Source organism: Bos indicus x Bos taurus, chromosome 24 (genome assembly GCF_003369695.1).
Source record: "Bos indicus x Bos taurus breed Angus x Brahman F1 hybrid chromosome 24, Bos_hybrid_MaternalHap_v2.0, whole genome shotgun sequence".
NCBI lineage: Eukaryota > Metazoa > Chordata > Mammalia > Artiodactyla > Bovidae > Bos > Bos indicus x Bos taurus.
This window is the reverse complement of record NC_040099.1, coordinates 22,152,087-22,178,906: the sequence shown is the minus strand read 5'-3', so window position 1 is coordinate 22,178,906 and position 26,820 is coordinate 22,152,087. Positions and strand designations below refer to the sequence as shown.

The window sequence follows — 26,820 nt, the reverse complement described above, 5'->3', positions numbered from 1 at the left end:
TTTGCAGTTCATAGCACAGGTAACCACTGCTCTGCTTTCTTTCACGCTAGATTAGATTACCTTTTGTATAAATGGAATCATACGGATTGTACTCTTTAGTGTCTGACTTCTTTTACTTGGCATAATGATTTTGAGATTGACCCAGCATGGATGAATACAACTCGGCCACAAAGCTCATTGCTCTTTGTGGCCGAGTGGTATTCTGTTGTATGGCTTTGTTGTTGTTCAGTTGCTCAGGCATGTCTGACTGTTCGCGACCCCATGGACTGCCTCACACCAAGCTTCCCTGTTTTTCACTGTCTCCTGGAGTTTACTCAAACTCTTGTCCATTGAGTCAGTGATACCATGCAACCATCTCATCTTCTGTCGTCCCCTTCTCCTCCTGACTTTAATGTTTCCCAGCATCAGGGTCTTTTCCAACGAGTTGGCTCTTTGCATCAGGTCACCAGAGTATTGGAGCTTCAGCATCAGTCCTTCCAATGAATATTCAGGGTTGATATCCTTTAGGATTGACTGGTTTGATCTCCTTGCTGTCCAAGAGACTTTCAAGAGTCTTCAGTTTCGAACTACAGTTTGAAAGCATCAGTTCTTTGGCACTCAGCCTCTTTTATTGTCCAACTCTCATATCTGTACATGACTACTGGAAAAACCATAGCTTTGACTCTACAGACCTTTGTAGGCAAAGTAATATGGCTATAATCATATTTTATCAGTTACCAGCTTGTGAACATTTGGGTTAGTTTCGGTTCTTAGCAATTATGGATACAACTTCTATGAATATTCATGTGTAAATCTTTGTGGAACAAATGTTTTCATTTTTCTGAAATAAATATCTAGGAGTGGAATGGTTGGGCAATATAATTGCTGTTTAAGAGACTTAAGGAACTTAAGGAGACTTAAGAAATAGTTGTCCAAAGTGGTTGTACCATTTCACACTCCTACCAGAAGTGTAGGAGAGTTCCAGTTGCTTCACATCCTTGTCAACACTTGGTATTGTTAGTCTTTTAAACTTGGCCATCCTTACAGATGTGGACAAGTATCCAGCTGAGATTTTAATTTATATTTTGATTATTAATGATATTCAGTGTCTTTTATGTGTTTTGTTGGTCATCTGTGTACATTCTTTAGTGGAGTGTGTGTTCAGATCTTTTGTCTATTTTAATAAAAAAACTAGGTGGTTTATTTTACTATAATATGGTCTTAACTTAGATTTCAGTGAGTTTGAGTCCTGTGTTCTTAACCTGAATCTAAACCTCTTAAGAAAAGGAGTCAGTGTTTCTACCTGTTCTTTATCCACAACGCTTTTTCTGGAAATTAGGTCCAGTTCTCAGTAAGTACATACTAAATGATTATAGTAAAATAAACTTCAAAATAATAACTGGATCGTTATTTTTAACTCAGGGGAAAACTACTAAAGCCACTTTAAAAGTGTATATGAAAGAGTTAAATTTTGGAGCTATATTTGCTTTGAGATCTTGACATATATGAGATACTCTTTTAATTCTGTGAATACTATAGTTCTGTAGATAGTCTTTTCTTTGTACTTAACACCATATCAGATTTTACACCATTGAATTTAAAAGGAAAATGTGGGTAGAAATGTCTTCCTCTTTAAAGGTAGCAAGGAACCATTTCCATATTTCAGAAATTTTGCCCAGAATAATCAAAGTATTACATGCCATTCCCTGCCCCCTTTTTTAAATTCTTAGGCTAACATTCCCCCAACTCTTGCTCACTCCTCATTCTACCTCATTTGATAATTTTTGTTCTTGTTGTCCAGACTGGCTCCTGACTTATTAAAACCCTTAAAGAGAAGTTGGCTCAGTAAAGTTACTCAGTCGTGTCTGATTCTTTTCGACCCTATAGACTATAGCCCACTAGGTTTCTCTGTCCATGGAATTCTCCAGATAAGAATACTTGAGTGGATAGTCATTCCCTTCTCCAGGGGATCTTCCCAGCTCAGGGATTGAACCAGGGTCTTTTTCATTGCAGGTGGATTCTTTACCATCTGAGTCACCAGGTAAGCCCCATAAGCTCAGTAAGGTCCTAGATTTACCTGAAAGGATCAGCTGAGGACTCTTGTGATTTTTAAAAGGGAATGCTTGGCTTCCCGAATCTTTGCAGCCCAAAACCAAATTTCTTAACCACATATGTTTCAAAATCCAAATATACTATGAAATAAAGGTCATTTATTATTTCACAAATGCCCTAGGTCTTATAGTAAATTTTGAGTGCAACATCTTTCATCTATCACTTACTCACTTTATTGCAAAACCATGAGGCCAGATTTCAAATGAGTTACAGCTTCCATAATGGCAGTAATCTCTCGCTCTTTTGGTCATAGATAACTGTTTTCTGTGTTCTGTTTAGGACTGAGCAAGTTACAAGCCACTGGAGTATCAGTTGAGAGTTTGAGAGTGTTCTTTTTTGCTTTCATTGAGGTTGTTCCGTGAAAGGAAGCCAAATACCATTCGACAGGACATCCTGTGATTCCCTTAGTTTACGATGGCCAAGGACATGCCTTTTTTTTTTTTTTTAAAAGAGATGATTGCTTGCTTCCTTTCCTGTTAACAAGGGAACCCAGAACTGATGCTGTCCATTCGGCTTTAAGAACAATAACTAGCAAATAGCTAAAGCTCACTCCAGAATCACCCAAAGACTTTTAGGACATGGAAGAACTTCCAGGTCTTTTTACGTGAGCCAGCAATGATTTGATCATGGTTAGCATTTAACTGCCCATCAGTTCTGTTGTCTTGAAATAATAATTAACTGAAGAAGAGAGGAAACGGCCAAACTAGAAGTTCAATAAATTAAATATGTTAACAGAAAATCTGAACTCAGGTATATTATGAGATATCTGAACAATGACATCTAAGTGCGGATGCTACACAGAAGACATGGAAAATGCTCACAATGTGTTAAGAGAAACAAGCTGATGAGTACAGAAGTGTGTAAGTATTGTATTGATGTCCTAGGGCTGCCCTAATGAATGGCCACACACTGGTGGCTTGAAATGCATTCCCTCACAGTTGTGGAGGCTGGAAGCCTGAAATGAAGGTGCTGGCCGAGCTGTGCTCCCTTCCGAAGGCCCTGGGGGGGAATCAGTCTTTGCCTATTCCTGCCAGGTTGCCTTCTGCGTTCCTTGGCTTGTGGCCGCGTGGCTTCAGTTATCACATGACCTCCTTCCCTGTGTGTCTGTGTCTTTCTGTGTCTCCACACAATGTTCTCATAAGAATACAAGTCGTTGCATGCCCTTGAAGGGAGTTCAGGGTCGAGAATGACACATTTTGTACTCCAGGGAAACTGGTGGAACAGGTCTTCAGAAAGTCAGATATTTTTCAGGAATTGATTTCATGTTCCCAATCCTTGCATCTCCTCATATCTAGAAAAGGACTCATTCCCTTCATGGTGACATCAGCTCCTCTTGACTGGCAGAAAATCTTTTGTAAGATAAGTGCTTGATTGCACTGAAGTCCCCTTTCACCAAAGTCACATATATTAACCTTCCTCCCCTACTTCTTTGGGGCAGTTTCTCAGAGCTATCTGAGGTGCTGTCTCCCAGGCTAAAGTCCTCATTTTGCCCCAGATAAAACTTAATTCGCAAAAAGGAAAGAATGCAAGTCATTGAATTTAAGACTCTAACGTTATCTCAGCTAATTAAATCTGCAAAGTGTATTTCCTAATAAGATCATGTTCTGAGGTTTTGAGTGGGCATGATTTCTAGGGGAGAGGGTGATGCTGCTCGATCTAGTGTATATATGTGTGCTCAGTCACTCAGTCGTGTCCGACTCTTTGCAAGTCTGTGGACTGTAGCCTGCCAGGCTCCTCTGTCCGTGGACAAAAATACTGGAGTGGCTTACCATTTCCTCTTCCAGGGGATCTTTCTGACCTAGGGATCAAACCTGAGTCTCATGCATTACAGGTGAATTCTTTACTGCTGAGCATATGCACACACACACATGTGCATGTGTAATCATTTTTATAAATGTACATGTATAAAATACTCTTTCTCTCATATGAAAGATCTTTAATTTTTATCTTAATTTTCTACTTTTTCTCTACTAAAAGCATGCTGATTTTCAATATAAAAATATTTAAAAAAATAACACTTTGACATCTACTTTTTAAAAATAGGTTTTTTTTTTTAATAAGCATTCTACCTTGAATTTGTTTTCTTTGTTTCATCAAACTATTATGATTTTTTAAACTGTAATTTAAAATAGGGATTATTCCTTTGTAGTGTATATACACACAGAAATATATGGAGTCAATATTTTTATGATATTAATTATGTTTGTTGTGCTTGTTACATTATAACAATAGCTAAAACTGAAGTAATGTAAAGTAAACCAGTCTTTGAGACATTGGGTCAACCAGTATAGTACCAAGTCTTTGGTTTAAGTCTGCCATCTGCCGTGCTCAGGTGTGTCTGACTCTTTGGGACCCCATGGACTGTGGCCCACCAGGCTCTTCTGTCCATGGGATTTTCCAGGCAAGAATATTGGAGTGCGTTGCCATTTCCTACTCCAGGGGATCTTCCTGACCCAAGTATTGAACCTGTGTCTCCTGCATTTGCAGGTGGTTTCTGTACCGTTGAGTTGCCTGGGGAACCCCCCGTCCCGTGCAAAAGTGATAATTATACTCAATTGCTGATTCAGATTAATTTTTAAAATATGTTTCAAAGTCTCTAAGTTAAATTAATCTTAGGAACCTAGAAACTAGGGTTTGGGACAGAATGAGGAGGCACTTTGCAAATCTCACGTTGACTCATATACTGGGTAACTTTTAACACACGTTCACTCTAGCACAAATGTCATCTACTTACCGAAGGCCTTTAGACTTTCCTGTTTCCAGTAACATCTCTGGTTATTTCGTCAAGTAGTTTATATGGTCTGGGAAGTAATTTCCTTTTCCTTAATTATTTCTGAATGCTCATTAATCAGCTGTTACTTTTCCATTTTTATCCCAGGTTTAACAAAACATTCCAAATTCAGCAGAGACCATAATCCCACACATTTATTAAACTACAACAGTACGTTAAATTTTGTCCTTTGCTCCCGTGAGTCCTCATAGCTTAGTACTGCAGAGTCAGAAAAGGAAGCTCCAGTTCAGGAGACTGCTATGCATCCTCTGTTCCCAGACCCAGAGGTCTGACCATGGCTGCCTCTCTGGTATCTCTGTACCTGATTCAGTTTGAACATGGCACACTTCTTAGCCACTTTTTACCCACATGCTCAGTGTTTTGTACTTCCTTTTGAGAATTACAATGTTTCTGCACTGATGCTGGAAATGTTTTCACCTTCGACCTGGGTCAAGACAGCAGATAGGAAAGCGGAGAGATATTGCAAATGAAGTGTGTGTGTGTGTGCGCGTGCGTGCGTGCGAACGAACTGATTTTTGTCAGAGGCTTCTGGGTCTTTTGATGCAAGTCTATCAACCCTTTCTTCATTCCCATAAATAAATGGTAAATGACTTTATTGCCTTAAAAAAAAAAAGAAAAAAACCCTCTTTTACTGCATGCAGTACAAGGCAGACGGAATTGGTGTCTGGTTGCCCAGACAAGAGTAAGCAGGAAACTGGGGTGGGGGAAGAAGGATGAACGCTGACTCTGGGGTGGAATTGTGGACAGACAAGGGGGAAATGTATTCTCTGGCCTAAATGAATCATTTCACCTGGGAAGGGAAGTTTCGGGAATGATGGCTTGGGGAACTGGTGATGAAATAGTGTTCCTAGTTTTGATGGTATTTCCCCACCGCTACACCAGTTTGGCTGAACTTTACTAATCTTGGACCAAAATTTCCATTTCCTGTGCTCATGACTTGCAGCCGTCTTGGACGTAATTCACAGGATGTCCTCTGGGGTTGTGGAGTGGGTTTGAGGTAGAAGCCGATTGTACCTTGTCAACCAAAGGTCATATTTAAGAAACTTAAGGAAAGAATTAAGAGTGGGTGGCATGAAGAAGGCTGGGGGTATGTGAGTGTCCATCACCCATCTTAGAATTAAATTCACCAGGACCTATTGGAACAGTGGGCTGTACTTCCCTCCTCCTTTTAAGCTTAATTTTATTGGTACTTCACTTCCCATTTCAGAATGTTCGCATGAGTTTAAAAACAAATTTTGCCACAGTGTAAATATAGACCTTTGGATAGGCACCAATCTCTAGGAGTGAGATACCAAGAGCTTTGTTGTTTTTGTTTCTTTTTAAGAGATTGATTTTTCTAAACACATAGTCAGGACATCCATCTGAAGTCTTTTATTAGTTGAAAAAAATTATAAGCAGCAATCATGTATGTGGCCTCTGTCCATTTTATCTAAGCTACCACAGAAAGCAAATTGAGAGACCTGAGTCCAAGATGTGCAGTAAGTAGAAATGTAAAAGATGGTGATTCCTCAAGTATTAGCATGCCGTATATGCTACAGCTGGTAGGCTTTTGAGCCAAAAGCTATTCCCAGCATTAAACTGAGTACAGCTAGTCACCACATCTCTCCATTTCAAGCTCTTCTTTGGGGAAACCTATGTTAAGACATCATCTTGGTTAAAGGGAAAATGTGATGCCTTGGTAACACTAAAAAAGGGAAAACATGGTTTTATTCAAGGCCACAATTGCATCTGGGAAAAAGGTACTGATGAACCTATTCGTAGGGCAGGAGTAGAGATGCAGACATAGAGAATGAATTTGTGGACACAGCGGGGGAAGGAGAGGGTGGGATGAGCCGAGAGAGGAGCACTGACGTATATACGCTGCCGTGTGTGAAATAGGCAGCTGGGGGGAAGCAGCTGCATAGCGCAGGGAGCTCAGCTCGGTGCCCTGTGATGACCCAGAGGGTTGGGATGGGGGAGTGGTGGGAAAGAGGCTCCAGAGGGAAGGGGATGTGTGTCAACTTACAGCTGATTCACATTGTTGTAAGCAGAAACCAGCACAACATTGTAAAGCAATTAACCTCCAATTAAAAATATACATAAAATCAGGAATGGCGGCGGGGAAAGACCACAATTGTGTTCTCATTTGGAGGTCTATCCTCTTCTCACCCAACTCTCGTGACATCATAAAACCCGAGAGCAGAAAGGGACTTGGTTGAGGGCAGGAATCCTAGAATCAGCCCTCGGCCCAGATCCCAGCTGCTGCGTTTGATAATTGTGACCAGGGGAGTGACTGACCCTGCCTCCCCGTCTGTGCACCTTCCCATCATGGTGTAAGGTCTGTGCCTGTCACATAGCGTTGTCGTGAAGACTAAACGAGAAGGTGAGTGTTGGCTGTGTACTCCTGGGAAGGAAAGGAGAGCCAAAGAAGTGAGGCACCTGTGCCCAAGTTCACCTGACTGGTCAGTGGCGGCTCTGGGGCTGGCAGCCAGTGCCCCTGGTCAGGGCTCTCATGAAGCTGAAATGTACACATAGTGAGTGTGCAGTTCATACTGGAGACGTGAAAAATGGCGCACTTCTTTGTTGCCTGCCTTCTTTTAGACGTCAGACAACAGAGTCCTGTAATCCACTCAACCCTGATCTCTCCTCTCCTGACCATGTCACACAGCACTAGAGACATGTATAAACAGTGGGTTTACCGGGTGTGATATCAGGAACCCTGTAACTTTCTCCTCCTCACGAAATCCTCCTCTCGTGCATCCACTCGGGTTTTACTTCCTGTGTACCCACTATGTGCTTGGCATGCCTCGAGACACAGGAGACTATGGCTCAGATGGTGAAGAATCTGCCTGCAGTGCAGGAGACGCGGGTTCAATCCCTGGGTCGGGAAGATCCCCTGGAGAAGGAAATGGCAACCCACTTCAATATTCTTGCCTGGAGAATCCCATGGACAGAGGAGCCTGGTGGGCTATGGTCCATGGGGTCACAAAGAGTTGGACTTGACTGAGCGACAAATGCTTTCACTTTCACTCTGTGCCGGGCACTCCTCTAGACGTAGAACGCACGCAGTAACAAAATAGACTCTATAAAGAACCTGCCTTCAGAGGTAACCTTATGGGGGCACGAGGTAGTGGAGAGACAGTAAACCACCAAAAGAATCAACAGATTGTGTTAGTATCGTGGAGGAAAGAGCAGTGTGGCGGAAGGGTCCCTGGAGGAGGCCACTTCAGAGGAGGTCAGGGAAGGCTCACTGAGGAGGGGACGTTTGAGCTGAATCTGAAGCATGGATGCAGCCCAGCGTGCCAAGTGCTGGGAATGGCCTCTTCTTTCAAGTAAGATCTTGAGCGCAGTTATCCCAGAGGATTAGGGACGATGTGAAGCTGTCGTCCTTCATTTGGGTTTGTTTTTTTGTTTTTTTTTTATATGAGAAGGTTTAGGGAAGTCAGGCACCTGAGAATGTAAGTACCCGAGGAGGAGCCAGTACAACCAAGAGCACAAAATAGTTCAGAACCAGGAGGTGGGGGTCACTTCTAACAAAATTTGCCGCACACCTGACTTTGCTTGGCATTGATGGCGTGTTCATGTGGTCACCGCACATTCTTCTGCTACGTCTTTTTTAAAAAATTTATTTATTTTGGAGGCTAATTACTTTACAATATTGTAGTGGTTTTTGCCATACATTGACACGAATCAGCCATGGGTGTACATGTGTCCCCCATCCTGAACCCCCCTTCCACCTCCCTCCCCATCCCATCCCTCAGGGTCGTCCCAGTGCACCAGTCCTGAGTACCCTGTCTCAAGCATGGAACCTGGACTGGCGATCTGTTTCACATATGATAATATGCATGTTTCAGTGCTGTTCTCTCAAATCATCCCACCCTTACCTTCTCCGACAGAGTCCAAAAGTCTGTTCTTTACATCTTGTGTCTCTTCTGCTATCTCGCATATAGGGTCATCGTTACCGTCTTTCTAAATTTCATATATATGCGTTAATATACTGTATTGGTGTTTTTCTTTCTGACTTCTACTTCTTACTGCTTCTACTACATCTTATGCACCCGGTTTTATGCGGGGCTTGGGGGGAGTGTTAACAGATGAACGTGACTGCCCCCCTCCCCCATGGTGGCAGCAACCCTGGAGGATCCAGGGCCGTGCTGGGTGGGCAGGCTGGGACCTGACTGGACATGGTTAGGATCATGGGAGAGAGCTAAGGTCAGGGGGAGAGGGAACAGGGCCAAGTGGGGCTGGGAAAGTAAACGGAAGGCATATGGTCAAGAGCAAGTGGATGTACCAAGAGCCAAGTTGAGGGGGAGGTGAGGGGACTGGGCAGAAGTTGGTGCCCTGCAGAGGCCAGCCAAGCCTGTGGCATGGGAATGAGCTGCAGGTCATGGAAGTTATTTTCAGAGCAGGGACCAAGCCACCCACTGTTTGAAACAGATGGACATTTAGGCAAATGTAATCCCTTATAATCAGTTGCATTTCTGACCATATGAAGAAATATATGCCGTGTGTATGTGTAAGGCCTTAGACTGTTGCAGTTATGTTTCATTCATGGCCATGAATATGAATGCCACGAAGAACTTTTTTAAGAATTCCCAAATTTCTTCATTCTTTGGGTAAGAGCCAAGTTTCCAAGTCATTTCAAGGCCATAGCTATTGACTGTTAATTATGAATTTAAAACCCCAAAACATGTATGTGCTTTTTTAAAAATAAAAAAATAAAAATTTTAGTTAGCATGCAATTTTCACACTTTGAATAAATGAACACGAATGCTTTCTGTCTTTCATCGTTCAGCATGACCTCAAAGTCTCCGTCAAGCTAAACAGTCACTCTCTGGACTTCGGGGCTGGAGCCAAGGAGGAGTGGGTTTGGGATTGTTTTTGTTTTAATTATTGAAGTATGGTTGATTTACAGTGTTGTGTTAGTTTCAGATACACAGCACAGTGCTTCAGTTATGCGTATATGTATATGCTATTTTGAAAGTTGCATTTCTGTTTCATTTTTTTTTACAGTTATTGGGGGTAGCCAAGCTAAGAACCCACTTACTGAATAGTACCTGACGGGGTTCACCCAGGTAAAGACAAGGCTGTTAAAATGGAAGTTGATTTTCAAGGCTAGTAGAAAATCTCATTTTGCAGACAATTAGAGAAATCTGGGTGTTTTAATGATATCCTAGTTTTTAAAAATTGTCCTTGGAATACTTAGTGATATGGCAGGAAGGAGCTTAATCTCTGTTTTAAAAAGGAACAGTTAGCAGTAAATGGGATGGACACCCTGAAAAAAGAGTAGTATTCTCTGTTCCGTTGTTGCTGAGAGAGATGGCAGTTATTAGCTGGAGTAGGACTTCTGATTGTGTGATGACATGGAGCTTTGTGCCCACGTGAAAAGCATCATCAAGCAGTGAATGATAATGAAGGGCACATTAATAATCGCAGTGGTAGGGCGTCCAACAGAGCCTGACATAAAGAGCAGGCTCTTGGGCCTTCTGATAAAACTCATGTTTTTGCCAATGTTTCTCTAAGCAGCTTAGTATTAAAATTCTTTTACACTGGTTTTCTTCACTAGCTCTAAATTGTACTGAAATATACCGATTTTTCCTCAAAATTAGGCTATTCACAATTTTTAAAAAAGCTCTAAATTGTGAATAGCCTAGTTTTGAGGAAACATCGGTATATTTCAGTATCTGTGTTTTAATACAATCTATGCATCGTATAATTGTGGGCATACCTTGATGTTTCTCCGCCATCCTTGTCTGAAGTCAGAATTGCCCTCAGGGCTCTCCCCCACTCTGAGACTTCCCGGGAGGAGGCTTGGTGACTGGAGGAGTTAGTTTTGCATTCTTTGTCTTATCCCGTAGACAGTCCTGTAAAAATAAAACATTTACATCCGCCCATGGTGGCTTCAGTGTGTTATTATTACCTGAAGACAATAAAATAAGAAGACAATACACGACCTCTTAAATTCCCCTCCCAGCCCTGGAATCCACGCAGCCATCAATTATTCCACAAATTAAATGGAAGCCTTAATACCCAATCTTCAACGAAACCCAGTACAGTTTCCAGAATGCCTCTTACCTTGTCAAGGCTTGTCTTTCAGAGACCCTCTGTGACTCCAGCCTCCCTCCGTCCTGCTCTCCCTCCCCAGCCAAATACCGCCCCCCTCCCTTCGCCATATTCTGGGTCACAAATAAAGAGCAAGAGATGAATCGAGAATTATCTGGAGATAGTCTTTCCTTGGTGAAATGTTTAAATCCTCCCCCCCTGATGGTATTGAATCTGGAGAATGAATTATGTGCAGCTCAAAGGCTGGGAAGTTTCTGGTTCAGGGGACACATTTACAAGTCACTCCCGATGGATGCCCAGTTCATTGTCTGGGGCAGCCTGGGGTGGGGTGGGGTGGGGGATTCCATATCAGCCTTTTGTGAGGAGGGAGCCAGGAAGCTGGCACTCAGGCAGAGTCTAGGTCTGTTGGTACAAGGTTTTTCAGTGGAAAACACATACATTTAAGAGAATGTCTGCTGCAGGACCCAAGCTGTTCAGCCCCCCTGAGGTTGATGAACAGCTTTTGGAGTTTCTTCCTTTGTCTCAGTATTTGATCAGTGGGTATAAATATGCACTTCTTTTCTTCAGTGTATGTTTTCCGCTTACAGTAAGTCCCCTACACACGAAGGAATTCTGAGAGCGCGTTTATAAGTCCAGTTTATTTGAAAGTCCAACAGAGTTAGCCTAGGTACCATGATGCAAAGAGCCGACTCATTGGAAAAGACCCCGAGGCTGGGAAAGATTGAGGGCAAGAGAAGGAAGGGGGCGACAGAGGATGAGATGGTTGGATGGCTTCACCAAATCAGTGGGCATGAGTTTGAGCAAGCTCCGGGAGATGGTGAAGAAGGACAGGGAAGCCTGGTGTGCTGCGCCCCATGGGGTGACAAAGAGTTGAACACGACTGAGCGACTGAACAAAACAACAAGTACAACAAAGTTAGCTTAGGTACCCAACGAACACAACTGTCTGTACAGTACTGTACTGTAATAGGTTTATAATGCTTCTCACACAAGTAATAACATAAAAAGCAAACCAACACAGAAAACGTCTTTAATCTTACAGTACTTTGAAAATTACAGCCATACCAGCGATATATCACTGCTGTTTTTACGCTTGCTTCTGGACATCCTGGGCTTGAAATAAAGATGCTGTAGCACCGTACCCTGTACCGCACTGTACTGTAAAGTACACAAAAGCACAACCACGTGTAGGGGATGCACACACATGACAATGTAAGCCAGACACGAGAACTGACTTATGTGATTGGACATGAGAACACATGTTCGCGTCTTTGAAAGTTCGCAACTCAAAGGTGTGCATGTTGGGAACTTACTGCATTTTAGAAACATGGCCCTTGTAGGAGAAGGAAGTACTCATTTTCATATCAGCAGCTGTCTCAATCTACTTGTGGGTAGGTAGAAGTGTTTGCAAAATGGCTGTTTTCTGTTAGGATGACGCCAAAAAGATTCTTAGAAAAAAGCCATGATTGATAAGCGTGTTTCAAAGAATGCACCTCCCTTTACCTGGTAGGTCAGAATAGGCCAACCTTGACCATCCTAAAAATGTGAACTAGAGAAGACCTTGTGGAATGGAAATTCAGGGTGAGACCTGGACCTTGACCAGGGTCTTAAGGCCAGTGATTAGTAAAGGAAATGTTCTTGTGACTCACAGGCACTTCTCCCACCTTGACATACATGGAGACTTCAGAGCCGTGTTTGGTCAGCGTGACGTGGCTTCCTATGAAGCATTCGTACCTTATGACTGAAGAAACCACTTGGGTTGTAGATTAGTATACGGACTTCAGAAATCCTTATGTTCCCAAGATCAAAGAAATATTCCCTAGGTGAAAGGAAAATACCATTATTATTCATTCATCTTTTCCAGTCTGTTCTTTGTTTTGTCAGGCTTCCCTGGTAGCTCAGACTGTAAAGAGTCTGCCTGCAATGCAGGAGACCCAGATTTGATCTGTGGGTCGGGAAGATCCCCTACAGAAGGAAATGGCAACCCGCTCTAGTATTCTTGCCCGGAAAATCCCATGGACAGAGAAGCCTGGTGGGCTACAGTTCACAGCGTTGGAAAGAATCAGGCGCAACTGAGCAATTAGCACTTTCACTTCCTTTGCTTTGACCGTGGGTGAAGAGTGGGTTGCGTGTGTTGGTCTTAGGCTGGTGGAGGTGGATTACTTCCCGCAGTGATGGAGAAGCATGTTGAAAATACAGATTGTTATGAGAGAGTGAAGAAAGACGGTCACAAATATGAGTATAGTTTTCAGTGCAAAATTGTGTGAACAGAGTATATTGCCATGGCAACAGGGAGCTTAGTTTACAGAACATGTTATGTTGAACACGAAGTTTCCAGTTGGGTATAGACTCTCTCAGGGAATGAAATAAAGAAAAAACTTAAGTCAGGGTGGGAGAGGTGGGTGGCTTTTAAAGGTTCAGCTTCAGAATGCATTTGGGGTAAATCTGGGGGCTTCCCTGATGGTTCAGTTCGTAAAGAATTTGCCTGCAATGCAGGAGACCGCAGTTCAATTCCTGGGTCAGGAAGATCTGCTGGTGAAGGGATAGGCTACCCACTCCAGTATTCTTGGGCTTCCCTTGTGGCTCAGCTGGTAAAGAATCCGCCTGCAATGTGGGAGACCTGGGTTTGATCCTTGGGTTGAGAAGATCCCCTGGAGAACAGAAAGGATACTCACTCCAGTATTCTGGGCTGGAGAATTCCATGGACTATATAGTCCATGGGGTCACAAAGAGTTGTATATGACTGAGCGACTTTCACTTTCAAGCCAAACTGGGCCTTCTTACAGAGCAGCAGACAGAAGTCAACCACTTAAGGAAGGCAATTCTTCTGCAGATGGTTGCGTCTAAACTTGGGAAGCCTGGCATACTCAGATGGTAGATGTGAAAAAAAAAAAAAATCAAAATAGGTTCCACATGCCTCAATCCCAAAATTAATTTCTCAAGCCCCTCTCCCTACAGCCGCACACCCACAGCAGTGCTAGAGCCAGAATCTTGAGACACCTGGTCTACTGTGAGCCTTGCTGGAAAAACACCACGTTTTCCTCCAACTTGTACCCAAGTGGTCTGTTAAGTGCGGGGTGCAGAGACAGAATGAATTATGTAAGAAATAATTCCAGTTTTTGTTAGCTGTGACATTTTTATATGTCACGTTTTGAAGAGGCCTTCCTCTGTAGTAATTCACAAACCTTGCCCAGTTTGTTCTTGGACAAAATTGTGAACTACTTTGTCATTGGTTTGGGAGCCGATGACTGGTGAGGGGGCAGAATCCATGTTTTGGTTTCCATAGTTTGGGGCTTGCCAAATCTTTATCCAGGCTTTGTTCAGGAGGCAAACTCAAGTCCCACTTAGTCACATAAAATTCCTTTTGTTTCAGTAAGCAGAAATGCAGTCTCTGATTTGTATGATTGAGTGACTGCTGCAGAGCGTAAACTTAGAGCACTTGTCCCGCCACCACCCCCAATGCCATGCACACGCTGTGTGCATGCTACGTTGCTTCAGCTGTGTCCCACTCTTTGTAACCCTAAGGACGATAGCCCGCCAGGCTCCTCTGTCCATTGGACTCTCCACCGAGAATACTGGAGTGGGTTGCCATTTCCTTCTGCAGGGGGTCTTCCTGACCCAGGGATCGAGCCCCCATCTCATTGTGTGTCCTGCATTGGCAGGCGGGGTCTCTACCACTAGTGCCACCTGGGAAGCCCATGCAGACAGGGTGAAGTGGGGCAAAACCAACATACTGGCCCTCAGGCTAAGGCTGGCCTTTTTCCAAAGTCACATGTGTCAGTGATCCCTATCCATGGACAGGCCAGAAGTGTGACTTCACCTGCTGGAAGGGATTTTCATTTTTCTGTGTGTTTTTCTTTCTCTCACTTTCAAAATATATGTATATATATGTGTGTATATATATTATATGTATATATTAGCTACAATATAACATTATAGATTATATGTATATACTTATATATATAGTGCCAGTTTCCCAGAAAGGCATTTGGACATTTCCAGAAACAGTATATAAACTATACACTGTGTATAAACTATGTGGTGATTATTGGTTTATTTTCAAGAAAGAACAGTGGATGCAAATTCATTTTTAAAAAATTTATTTTATTGAAATATTGTTGGTTTACAATGTTGTGTTAATTTCTCCTGTGCAAGTTCATTTTAAAATGAAATTTTAATGCCATATCAAAATGTGTGACCCAGAGACCAACATGCTAGGAAATTGTCTGTTTCTTACTACTTTCAGTGCTGTTGTACTTACCAGGTTGTAAACACACAGTGATCTAGTTAAAGTACCAACTGAAAGCCGCAGATTAGAGGACAGGACTTGGACTTCCTTTTTTTACAAGGGTGACACAGAGAAATGCTTGTCCTAGAGACCGGATGTCAGGTCATCGAAGAATAAACAGTAATTTCTCTGGAAAAGACGTGCTGAAGAGCCAAATAGAATAAATCCTGCATAGTATATTGGTTCTTTATTCTGTGGCATTCAGTGTTATCTTACCTTTCTTACCATTTACTTTGCTTGCCTGAGTCTTTGGAAATTACTCAGTAAAATTTTAAAAATTAATATTTTGAATTGTGCTTCACAAAGACTAGGAGTCCACATTTGTCAGCCAAGAATACAGTTCCTGCCCTGCTTCCCTCATAGGATTTATTTTTTCAAGAGTCAAAATAGGAGCAGGGAACCACTTTAACTATAAAATGATAGAAAAATTTCTTTGTGGTCTATACAACATATCTGATGAATAAGTAGAGACCAGTACTTTCACCTTTATGTTGTAACATGGATTGGCGTCTAAGAAATTATAATGAAATTACAATGAAATCTTCAGATTTTAGTGGATGTTCACCTAAGAGCTAAGACTGTTAAACTCCACCAACCTTGAGTTTAACATTTGGAGAACCATAAATTCTCATTTGTGAATTGTTGAGTCAGATGAATAATTTCAGCTTGAATGTATTGAAGTTGCACCTGTAGAAAGTTTTCTTTTTCTGAAGGAATTAGGGGGAAAAAAGAATGACTGGCAGAGCAGAAATAGAATTCTTTTTCTACTTCAGCTGCCTTCCCTACACAGAGGAAATCTGGACCTCAGGCTCTCCCTTGCAAAATCTGAAGGTGTCACACATTTGGATGGGGGACTAATAGAGGAGGTGAAAGAGAACCACAAACCGAAATGAACTTAGAAGTATCCTGGTAAAATACGGAGGAAGATAGATTATAAGAATATTCTCATCAGCACGGATGGTAAATAGTAATGAGCTATGTTGATTCCATTGGTATTAATTTGAAGTAGGTATATTGTTGTTCAGTTGTTAAAGTCTGGTCTGACTCTTTGCAACCCCATGGACTGCAGTATGTCAGGCTTTCCTGTCCTTCACTATCTCCCTGAGTTTGCTCAGACTCATGTCCATTGAGTTAGTGATGCTATCTAAACATCTCATCCTCTGTTGCCCCTGCCTCCTCCTGCCCTCAGTCTTTCCCAGCATCAGGATCTTTTCCAGTGAGTCAGCTCTTTGCATCAGGTGACCAAAGTACTGGAGCCTCAGCTTCAGCATCAGTCCTTCCAGTGGATGTTCAGGACTGGTTGCTTTTAGGATTGACTGGTTTGATCTCCTTGCTGTCCAAGTGACTCTCAAGAGTTTTCTCCAGCACCACAGTTTGAAAGCATCGATTCTTCGGTACTCAGCCTTCTTAATGGTCTAGCTCTCACATCCGTGAAAGACTATTGGAAAAACCATAGCTTTGACTGTACGGACCTTTGTCGGCAAAGTGACGCATCGTTATTGTTTTATTTTAGAAAATATCATAAAACATTCCTAACCTTGACTGCTCCACCCTTACTCTTGCTCTGTCCTCTATCTTTGTTTGCCCACAGGTCCCTCAACACATGTATGTTCTTACTTCAGGGTTTCTGGGGACTGCAGTTGTGTCCGGTGGAGATGCGGATGTGGTTGAGGTTAGAGTGTGAGTCTAGTAAATAAGCAAAAATCAGCTGCTATTCTGTTGTTTACCTGGTCATCTTAATGAGCTCCTTGAAGGCAGACAATGCTTTACTTGCTCTTGTGCACCAAATGTCTCAGTATAAAAGAATTCTTGTCCTTTGGTGAACGTTGTCAATAAAGATGCAGAAAAGAGTGTGATTCATTGACAGAACCTGCAGCAAATGACTTGCTTCTCTGTTCTTATGGATTTTTTAAAAGCTATCATAACTCTTCAACCTGTCCTTTTGTTCTGCATTTCTTTCTACTATGTAACTACAGACCATCTTTATTCACTTACTTGTGGATAATCTTTCTAAAACACAGATCTGATTGTGTCTCCCCTGCTTTGCATTTAATTTTGTGTTTAAATCATCTAGAGCAAAAATTTCATCCCAACCTGGCTTTTCGCCCTCTGGCATAATTCTGGGCCTTAGTGCCTCGTCCTCCAGTAGTACGTTGCCTCTTAAAGCAAAAACTTCTCCCTACTGCCTGCAGGCAAAGCCATTAGAAAAGTACATGAACTGCCAAGAATTATGCTGGTAAATAAAATTATACCAGACACTCCAAAACATTTTAAATTTTGAATTATTTTTACTGAAGTTTTATATAATTTATATAGTTGATTTTTTTAATTGACTAGTAATTAAAAGCAAATGCTTTGTATGCTAAATAATAAAGAAAACAATGGAAGTTATTAAGCAAAAAATTAAAAGCATTTTTAATAATGTTGTGGAAAGGCAGTAACTGTGGTCACATTTGTGGGGATGCCAGTGTCTCTTAAGATTTTTCACATCTTCAGGGGAAGAAAATTTAGAGATGAGGGTGCTTCTGAGGATGGATATATGTTTATTTTTATACTTAACTATAAATAAAATTGTCACTTAGCACTTTAAGTAGAAAGTTTTTTGTTGCTTTAGAGTTAATAAGAATTTCAAATACAACTGTTTAATAATGTGTATGTTTTTGTGTAAAATCTCTATGTCTATATTTTTCTATTGTATATAGTTGTGCTTAAAAATATTATCTCCAGTATTTGTGATCAAAGGAATAAGGAACTCTTGGAGAAATGACTGGTTTTAGGTCTAAGGCAGCAAATGTACAAGTTAAGCCTGAAGATTTTTCTCATACCAGAAAGCAGGGAAGTTAGCAAAGAGTACTAGAACCTTGTCAGAAAAAACTCAGAAGCCAGTGATTTAAACTGTGTATCAAATGTGTTTAAATCTGTAAGTTCATAATTACAGTTCAGAAATAAAAACCTCATTGGTCATGTTTGGAGACTGTTAGGAAACTTACCTCTTTGTTGTGAAAATCTGAAGATATAAGGAAAGAATCAGGCATCTATCTTGCCTTTCTTATATGATCAATGTCTCAGGAAATTTCTCTCATAATTATTCAGCTAATAAATCAAGAATAAATAGAAGAAAAGGGAGAGAACTCAAATAAACAAAATGAGAAATGAAAGGGAGAAATAACAACCAATACCACAGAAATATAAAAAGTCACAATAGAATACTATGAACAGTTATATGCCAACAAATTGGACAAGCTAGAGGAAATGAACGAGTTTCTAGAAACATGCAGGTCACCAAAACTGAATCAAGAAGAAATAGATAATTTGAATAGATAGAATTCACTAGAAGTGAAATAGAATCTGTAATTACAAAACAAACAAACAAACCTCCCTGCAAACGCAAGTCCAGGACTAGGTGTTTTCACTGGGGAATTCTACCAAACATACAAAGAAGAACTCACACCAATCCTTGACAAACTCGTCCAAGAGATTAAAGAGGAGGGAACATTCCTAAAGTCATTCTGTGAAGCCACCATCACCCTGATACCAAAACCAGACAAAGATAATACCAGAAAGGAAAATTACAGGCCAATATCGTGGATGAATACAGATGCAAAAGTCCTCAACAAAGGATCATACACTATGGTCAAGCTGGATTTACCCCAGGGCCACAATAATGGTAAACATATGCAAAACAATCAATATGATATATCACATCAACAAAAGAAAACACAGAAACCAAATAATCATTTCAGTAGATAACAGAAAAATATTTGGTAAAATTCAGCATCCATTCATGATAAATACTTTCACTGAAATGAGTATAAAGAGAACAGATCTCAGCATAATAAAAACTGTCAGAAACCCACAGCCAACATAATACTCAACAGTGACAAGCTGAAACGTTTCCTGCTGAATGTTAGAACACAACAAGGATGTCCACTCTCACTTCTATTCAACATAGTATGGGAAGCCCTAGCCACAGCAGTTGGATTAGAAAAAGAAAGAAAAGGTATCCAGGTTGGACAGGAAGCAGTCATGATACTCTCTATAGAAAACCCTAATGACTCCACACAAAAACTATTAGAACCAATAAACAAATTCAGCAAGGTACAAGATTAACATACAGAAATCTGTTGCATTTTTTACACTAACAATAAAATATCAGAAGGGGAAAGTTAAAAAAACAAAACCTTAAATCATGTCAAAGAAAAAACTAAGGAATACACCTGACCAAGGAGGTGAAAGAGTTACATGCTAAGAGCTATAAAACATTGATAAAGGAAATGGAAGATGATTCAAAGAAATGGAAAGATATCTCAGGCTCTTGGATTAGAAAAATTGATATCATTAAAATGACCATACTACTCAAAGCAATTTACAGGTTTAACGCTATCCCTGTCAAATTACCTATGAAATCTTTCACAGAACTGGAATAAATAATCCTAAAACTTAGGTGGAACCAGAGAAGACCCAGAATTGCCAAAGCAATCCTGAAGGGAAAGGGCAAAGCTGGAGACATAACCCTCTCAGACTTCAGACAATACTCCAAAGCTACAGTAATCAAAACAGCATGGCATTGGCACAAAACCAGACATATGGATCAGTTGAACAGAATAGAGAGCCCAGAGATAAACTGCACACCTGTGGCTAGTCTTCAACAAAGGAGGCAGGAGTACACAGTGGAGGGAAGACAGTCTCTTCAGCAGGTGGTGTTGGGAAACCTGAACAGCCACCTGTGAATCAATGAAGTTAGAGCACTCTTTACACCGTACACGAAAATAAATTCAAAATGGCTTAAAGACTTAAATATAAGACATGACACTTCAGAATTCCTAGAAGAGGGCATAGGCAAAACATTCTCCTAAATAACATTGTAGCAATACTTAGGTTAGTCTCCCATGGTAGTAGAAATACAAGCGAAAATAAACAGGAACTATTCAAGCTTACAAGCTTTTGTATAGCAAAGAAAACTGTAAACAATACAACCTACAGAATGGAAGAAAAGATTTGCAAACGATGCAACCAACAAGAGCTTAATTTCCTAAATATACAAACAGTTTATACAGCTCAATATCAAAAAATAAACAGCCCAATCAAAAAATAGGCAGAAAACCTAAATAGACATTTCTCCAGAGAAAATATATAGCTGACCAGTGGACATATGAAAAGATACTCCACATCGTTAATTATTAGAGAAATACAAGTAAAAACGATGATGAGTTATCACTTCACACCAGTCAGAATGGCCATCATCAAAAAATCTACAAATAATAAATGCTGGAGAGGCTGTAGAGAAAAGGGAACTAACTCTCCTATACTGTTGGTGGGAATGTAAATTGGTATAGTCACTATGGAGAACAGTATGAAGGTTCCTTAAAAAACAAAAACAAAAATAAGGACTTCTTGGTGGACCCATGGTTAGGATCTGCTTCCACTGCAGGGGGCACAGATTTGGATCCCTGGTTGGGGGACTAAGGTCCCACAAGCCACACGACCGAAAAAAAAAAAAAAGCAACTAAACTGAAACTATAGTTACCATATGATCCAGCAATACCACTCCAGGGCATATATACAGGAAAGATGAAAACTCTAATTTTTAAATTCAAAAAGGTAACATGCACCTCATTGTTCATAGCAGCATTACTTGCAATAGCCAAGACATGGAAGCAACCTAAGTGTCCATTGACAGATGAACAGGTGAAGAAGACATGGTAGATACATTATCAGCCATTAAAAAAAAAGAAATATTGCCATTTGCAATATTTGTGGATGAACCTAAAGATTGTCACACTAGGTGAAGTAAGTCAAACAGATAAAGACAAATATTGTATAGTATCAGTTACATATGGAATCTTAAAAAAAAAAATACAAATGAACTTATTTACAAAACAGGAACAGACTCACAGACATAGAAAACAAATTTATGGTTACCAAAGGAGAAAGTTGGAGGGATAAATCAGAAGTCTGGGATTAATATATACACACTGGAATATATGTAATAAATAAAGACAAGGACCTATTGTATACCACAGGAAACTATATCCTATACCTTGCAATAACGTATAATGGAAAAGAATCTGAAAAAGAATATATATCTCTCTGAGTCACTTTAATGTGTACAACATTGTAAATCAACTATACTTGAATTTTAAAAAAGAATAATAGAATATCACTTTGAAGTCTCTAAAGAGTTGGGATTTGTTGTTGTTGTTTAGTCACTAAATCATGTTTGACTCTTTTGTGACCCCCATGGACTGCATAGCCCACCAGGCTACTCTGTCTATGGATCCCAGGCAAGAATACTGGAGTGGGTTGCCATTTTCAGTATACACCTATTAGAATGGCCAAAATCCAAGATACTGACACCACCAAGTGTTGGTGGGGACATGGAGCAATAGGAAGTTTTATTCATTGCTGTTGGGAATGCAGGATGGTACAGCCCTGTTGTGAGACAGCTTGGCAGTTTCTTATAAAATTGAACACACTCTTACCATATGACCCAGATCAGTCGTGCTCTTTGGTATTTATCCTAATGAATCACAAACATACAAAAACCTGCACGTGACTACAGTAGCTTTACTCGTATTTGCCAGAACTTGGAGGCCACCAAGATGTCTTTCAGTAGGTGAGTGATAAACTCAGACAGTGCAGTTATTATTCAGTGCAAAAAAAAGTGAGCTCACAAGTCATGAAAAGACATGGAGGAACCTTCAGTGTGCATTAATGAAAGAAGCCAGTCTGAAAAGGCTTTGTACTGTGTGGTTCCAACTGCATGACCTTCTGGGAAAGGTAAAACTATGGAGACAGTAAGAGGGATCAGTGGTCGCCAGAAACAGTGGGAGGGAAGGATGAATCGACAGAGCAGAGAGGATTTTTTTTTTTTTTAAGGATTCTGTGTGATACTGCAGTGACAGATACCTGTCATTGTATGTTTGTCACAGCCCAGAGAATATACAACTCCAAGAGGGAACCTAATGTAGACTGTAGTATTTGATGAGAGTGCATCAGTGTAGGTTCACTGATCGTAACAAATGTCCCAGCTGGTAGGGAGATTGTCGGACGAGGGGGTATATGGGAAAACTGTACTTTCCACTCGGTTTTGCTGTGAACCTAAAACTGCTCTAAAAACATTGTTTATTAATTAGAAAGAGGAAACCAATCTTACCAAACCATAGCTATCAAAGTATTTTAAGCAAAACAAACCTTTTCTGTTACTTTTTCTGTGGCCACTGTGTGCCCCTCTGGAGAAAAGTTAGGGGAAGTAGTAGGTGTCATGGAATGGTCAGAAGGAAGAACAGTCAGAGATGAAAGGAGGACTCATGCAGTCAGTTCCAGGTACCTTCTGTATAATTTTTTTTTTTTTTTTTTTTGCTTTATCCAAAGTTTTGAGGGATAAAGACTATCTGGTGAAGACTTTTTTTTTTTTTTTTCCGAATGAAACATGTATGTATCCTGTTTCTGAAGGGAATTTCCTTTTCTCTAAAGCTGATTAAAAAAAAAAAAATTTGTTCCCAACTCATCTTCTGAGACACTAAATTACATGAGACATTAGGAATCTCAGAGCCTGAACAACATTTGAACCAAGTTGAAGGAGACGTAAAATGATGATGCACAAACCGTATATGAGTTTTAACCGTATAAGAGTTCTGCCAGGGTTGGATGGATGTCTGTCATCTTTCTGAGTTCATTTTTTTTCCTTGTAGGTAAATAAATGTTGTTTGTTTGTTTTTTCTAGTTGGGGAATGGCGGTCAATGTGTATTCTACCTCGATAACCCAAGAGACTATGAGCAGACATGACATCATCGCTTGGGTTAATGACATAGTATCTTTAAACTACACAAAAGTGGAACAGCTTTGTTCAGGTAAGAGCATTCTTTTAAGTATTTACCTAAACGTTTACTCATGTGGAATGTGATTTTATAAACCACAGATGATGTATTTGGAATAGGAATATATATATATACAGCTTCAACAGATAATTTAAGGAGAAAACCTCAGGTATAATTAATGAACATATGGGGGAAAATGATGATGTTCACCAAAGAGCATCGAGCTACCCCAAAACGTGTTATGAGTGATCTCGCTGAAGCTCTGTAACTGATCTCCCAGCCTTTTCTCTGTCACCCCCCCAGTAAGCCACCACACATCTCTTCCTAAAAATGCAGATTGGATCCTGCAAAACCCTTTCTTATAAACATTCCGGGCGCCACGTTGTCCTTCCTACAGGATAAAATTCGCTGTTTTACGTGACTGATAAGGTCCTTTCCCTCTGGCTGCTGTCCATCTCCTTGGTTTCATGGTCCACATCTCCCTGCCCTGCGCCTCTGCCCCACGATACTCTTTGTTCCTAAAGACTCCTTCCCTTTTGCATTGCATGGATTTTTTTCATGCTCCCGTTGCCAAAAAGTCTTTCCCCTTCTCTTCATTTGCAGTAAAATCTTGTTCACACTTTAAAATCCAGCTCATTGTCATCCCCTCTGAAGGGTTCCCCAGACCTCCCAGGCTTCATGGTGTTCCTGGAGCACCGTGCCCAGCACCCTTCCAGAATAATGCCTACCACGCTGTGTTAGAAGGTCCAGCCTTTATTCCCCTGAAGGTTCCCAGAGCCCTTGAGGGCAGGGCTGTGTCTCATTCTTTGTCAAGTATCTGAGGCGGCACCCTGCCTACTATGAAGTAGGTGTGTAAGGAGTGCATATAGAGCTAAATTAAAAAAAAAAACAAAAAACATTTGATTTCAGTGATTAAGTGCAGGCTTGTTGAAGAACATGTCACTAGTGAAGTAATTCATTCTTAGGTTAGAGTATTTAGCAGAGACATAGTTTTCCTTTTGGAACAGGAAGTATTTTCTTCTTATGAACTAATACGTGAGAGATTTTCTCTCTGCCTCTGACCCAAAATGGCATTAGGGACGAGAAAATATTCCTGAGATGGATTCGTGTGAAATCCCATGAGACATGATCGATACAGAAGCGTCTTCAGGTGTAGCTGGTGTGGCGATGCTGAGGCCACAGCAGGACATCCTGTGAGTCTTGTGTAGACAGATTTCATGCAGGGCCCTCAGCCCCCACTAGTCCAGGCCCACCAGAGAGGACACTCTCGCTTCTCTGCATCTAGGCTGGATTAGAATCAACTAGCGGACAAACTTCCCTTCTACTGACACCTCTTCTCGCGTCATCATTTTCTCACGAGCAAGACAGTAAGGTGTCCAGAACCTAGGCCTTGCCTGACCCACCGGCTCTGTGTCCAGGCTTCAGGCATCAGCCCTCTGATTTGGGAGATCAGTAGTGGATGCAAACCAAGCAGTTCTTTACCCTTTAGTACGATCTGGAGAAAAGCCGACTTAAGACTGTGATGACACCCAGGAAAAATGTGTTGTTTGCCTATTGAAATGACTCTAGCAATGACTGTCAGAAATGGCCCCTGTTGCATCCTGCTCAGCTGCAGATCTGCACTCAGGTTTTCTGGTGCTGTTCTTGCTCTGCGTTTTGGAGTGCCCTGCTATTTTATTTTATTTCTAAAAGAAAGTATTTATGTATGTATTTGGTTGCCCTGGGTCTTTGTTGCTGTGCGTGGGCTTTCTCTCGTTGCAGGGAGCGGGGCTCTGCACTTCGTCGTGTGTGGGCTTCTCGTTGCGGTGACTTCTCTTGTTGCAGAACATGGGCTCTAGGTACTTGGACTCAGTAGTTGTGGCACAGGGGCTTAGTTGCCCGGCCGCCTGTGGACTCTTTCCAGACCAGAAATCGAACCCGTGTCCCCTGCATTGGCAAGCAGGTTCCTATCCACTGTACCACCAGGGAGGGCTTAATATTTTATTTTTAATTTGCTGGAGGAAAAAAAAAAACACCAGAGTGTTTTCTGTTATCAGCCATCCCTTTTCTATTAATAACAAATATCACTTTACATTGTAATTGTGGGTTCGCTTCTCCATGGGGCCTGACCCACGTTCTTCCCTCAGAAGTGCTCATTTTAGGATGAATGCAAATCAGTTTGAAACTGCTGTGGGGCAAAGACAAAACTGTATCTTTCCCATAAAGTGGCTGTGTATACTTGCGGATAAGGGCCATGGGGTTGGTTATCCAGAAAAAAAGAGACACAGAGAAGGAAGGAGATAAGAAAAAACAGTCATAGAGAAAATTGCCAGTCATGGGTCTAAAGTGTCCAAGGGGCCCATGAGGAACTTCCTGTTTAACATATTTGTGGGAGTTTTTGCAGACAAATGAAATGAGAAGCAAATTAGAATTTTTAGATACAGCAGTAGTAAATGCTAGAGTGTCCATGTGTGTGTGTATCTGTTCTGTGTATATGTATATATAATTTCTTTGCATATCTTTTCAATTTCTCATAAGGCAAATTCAGTAAAATTTTAGCAGCATTTGTGAAGGGTTCTTGAACAGTTACCTTAAAGAAAGCGTTGGTGTGCATTTTCCAACCATATGTACCTACGTTGCCATCCAGTGTGGCTTGATGAAACCTGTGGAAACCATTTTGATCATGAGAACAGATAATTTTCATTAGGGTAACTCACTGGCTACCAAATATGTTGTATTTTTTCCCTCAAAAAGCAAATAAACATGTTAATCCCCATAGTAGAGAAACGGGTGTTTTATTTTAGACAGTCATTTCATCAAAGTGTAAACTGGGGACTAAATGCATTTCTAATCTTCTGAGAAGCTGCTTAAGAATGCCAGTTTTTGGGATCCTTGACTTTCTAAATCAGCATCTCTGGCTGTGCGAAGCCTCAAGTGTGCCAGCCAGCAAGCACCCCAAGTACTTCTGGGCTGCAGCCAAGAGCTTGCTGTGCATTTTAGAGGAACCCCAAACCACCAACAGTAAAAATATCCAGAATTTACCTGGCACAGTTTCCTTATTCATACTTTAGTCTTTGACTTTTATCTTCAACAGTGGCATTTGGCAAGAAATTCTATCATTTCATTTATTTATGAACTTATTTATTTATACCCTTCTTTGTTCTAGAAGACTTTGCAGGCAGCGAGGACAGTGCCATTAGGATAAGAACAAAACCAGATATTGGTGACCTTAGTGATTTGTCCTCAGCACACTTATAATGAGTAGTCCGATTTCTTGGATAATATCTTTTTCTTTTACTTTCATTTGAATTCCTTTAGTTTACTGTGTATAATTTTATTTTAGTCGTAAGCTATGGGAAAACACACAAAATACCTTCACATATTTAACTGATGTTTTTTTCTTGTTCAGTAAAATTGTTCCTTACTCTTTTTCCTAAAGACTTATGTTCCAATACTGTCAGTCCCCCTTTGGCATGTTTTTTCCCCATTTGCATTATTTCCTATTTGTTTCTTTATTTCCAGCTAAGAGCTCTCCCTCCAGCTATCATTACAACTAACATCAGCTTTTCTTTAGCTCATGAATAGCTGACATACTGCTTCACATGTGTGCATCTTTTTCTGCAGAATTTTCTACCTTTATATCATCTCATTTGTTTCCATCTAAGCATTTTTAAAGCTTTATAAAAGTGAATGGTGTGAGGTTTAACATTTTGAAACATGTTGTAAGTTGCAAAAGGATGACAGTGACTTGTTGTTTTCCTGTTATTTCAACCCAGGAATGTAACCTTATGAAATTGACTTTGAACATG

The 26,820-nt window shown here is 40.8% G+C and overlaps 1 protein-coding gene across 3 annotated transcripts in view; it reads left to right on the top strand.

Moving 5' to 3' along the window:
* MAPRE2 (microtubule associated protein RP/EB family member 2) overlaps positions 1-26,820 on the top strand; it is a 187,406-nt gene that overhangs the window by 81,610 nt on the left and 78,976 nt on the right. For all 3 annotated transcript variants that reach the window (XM_027526207.1, XM_027526206.1, XM_027526204.1), the window contains one exon: positions 22,938-23,065. In XM_027526207.1, the coding sequence (XP_027382008.1) occupies positions 22,945-23,065 (121 nt within the window). In that variant the 5' untranslated portion in view covers positions 22,938-22,944. The remainder of the gene's footprint in view (positions 1-22,937; positions 23,066-26,820) is intronic.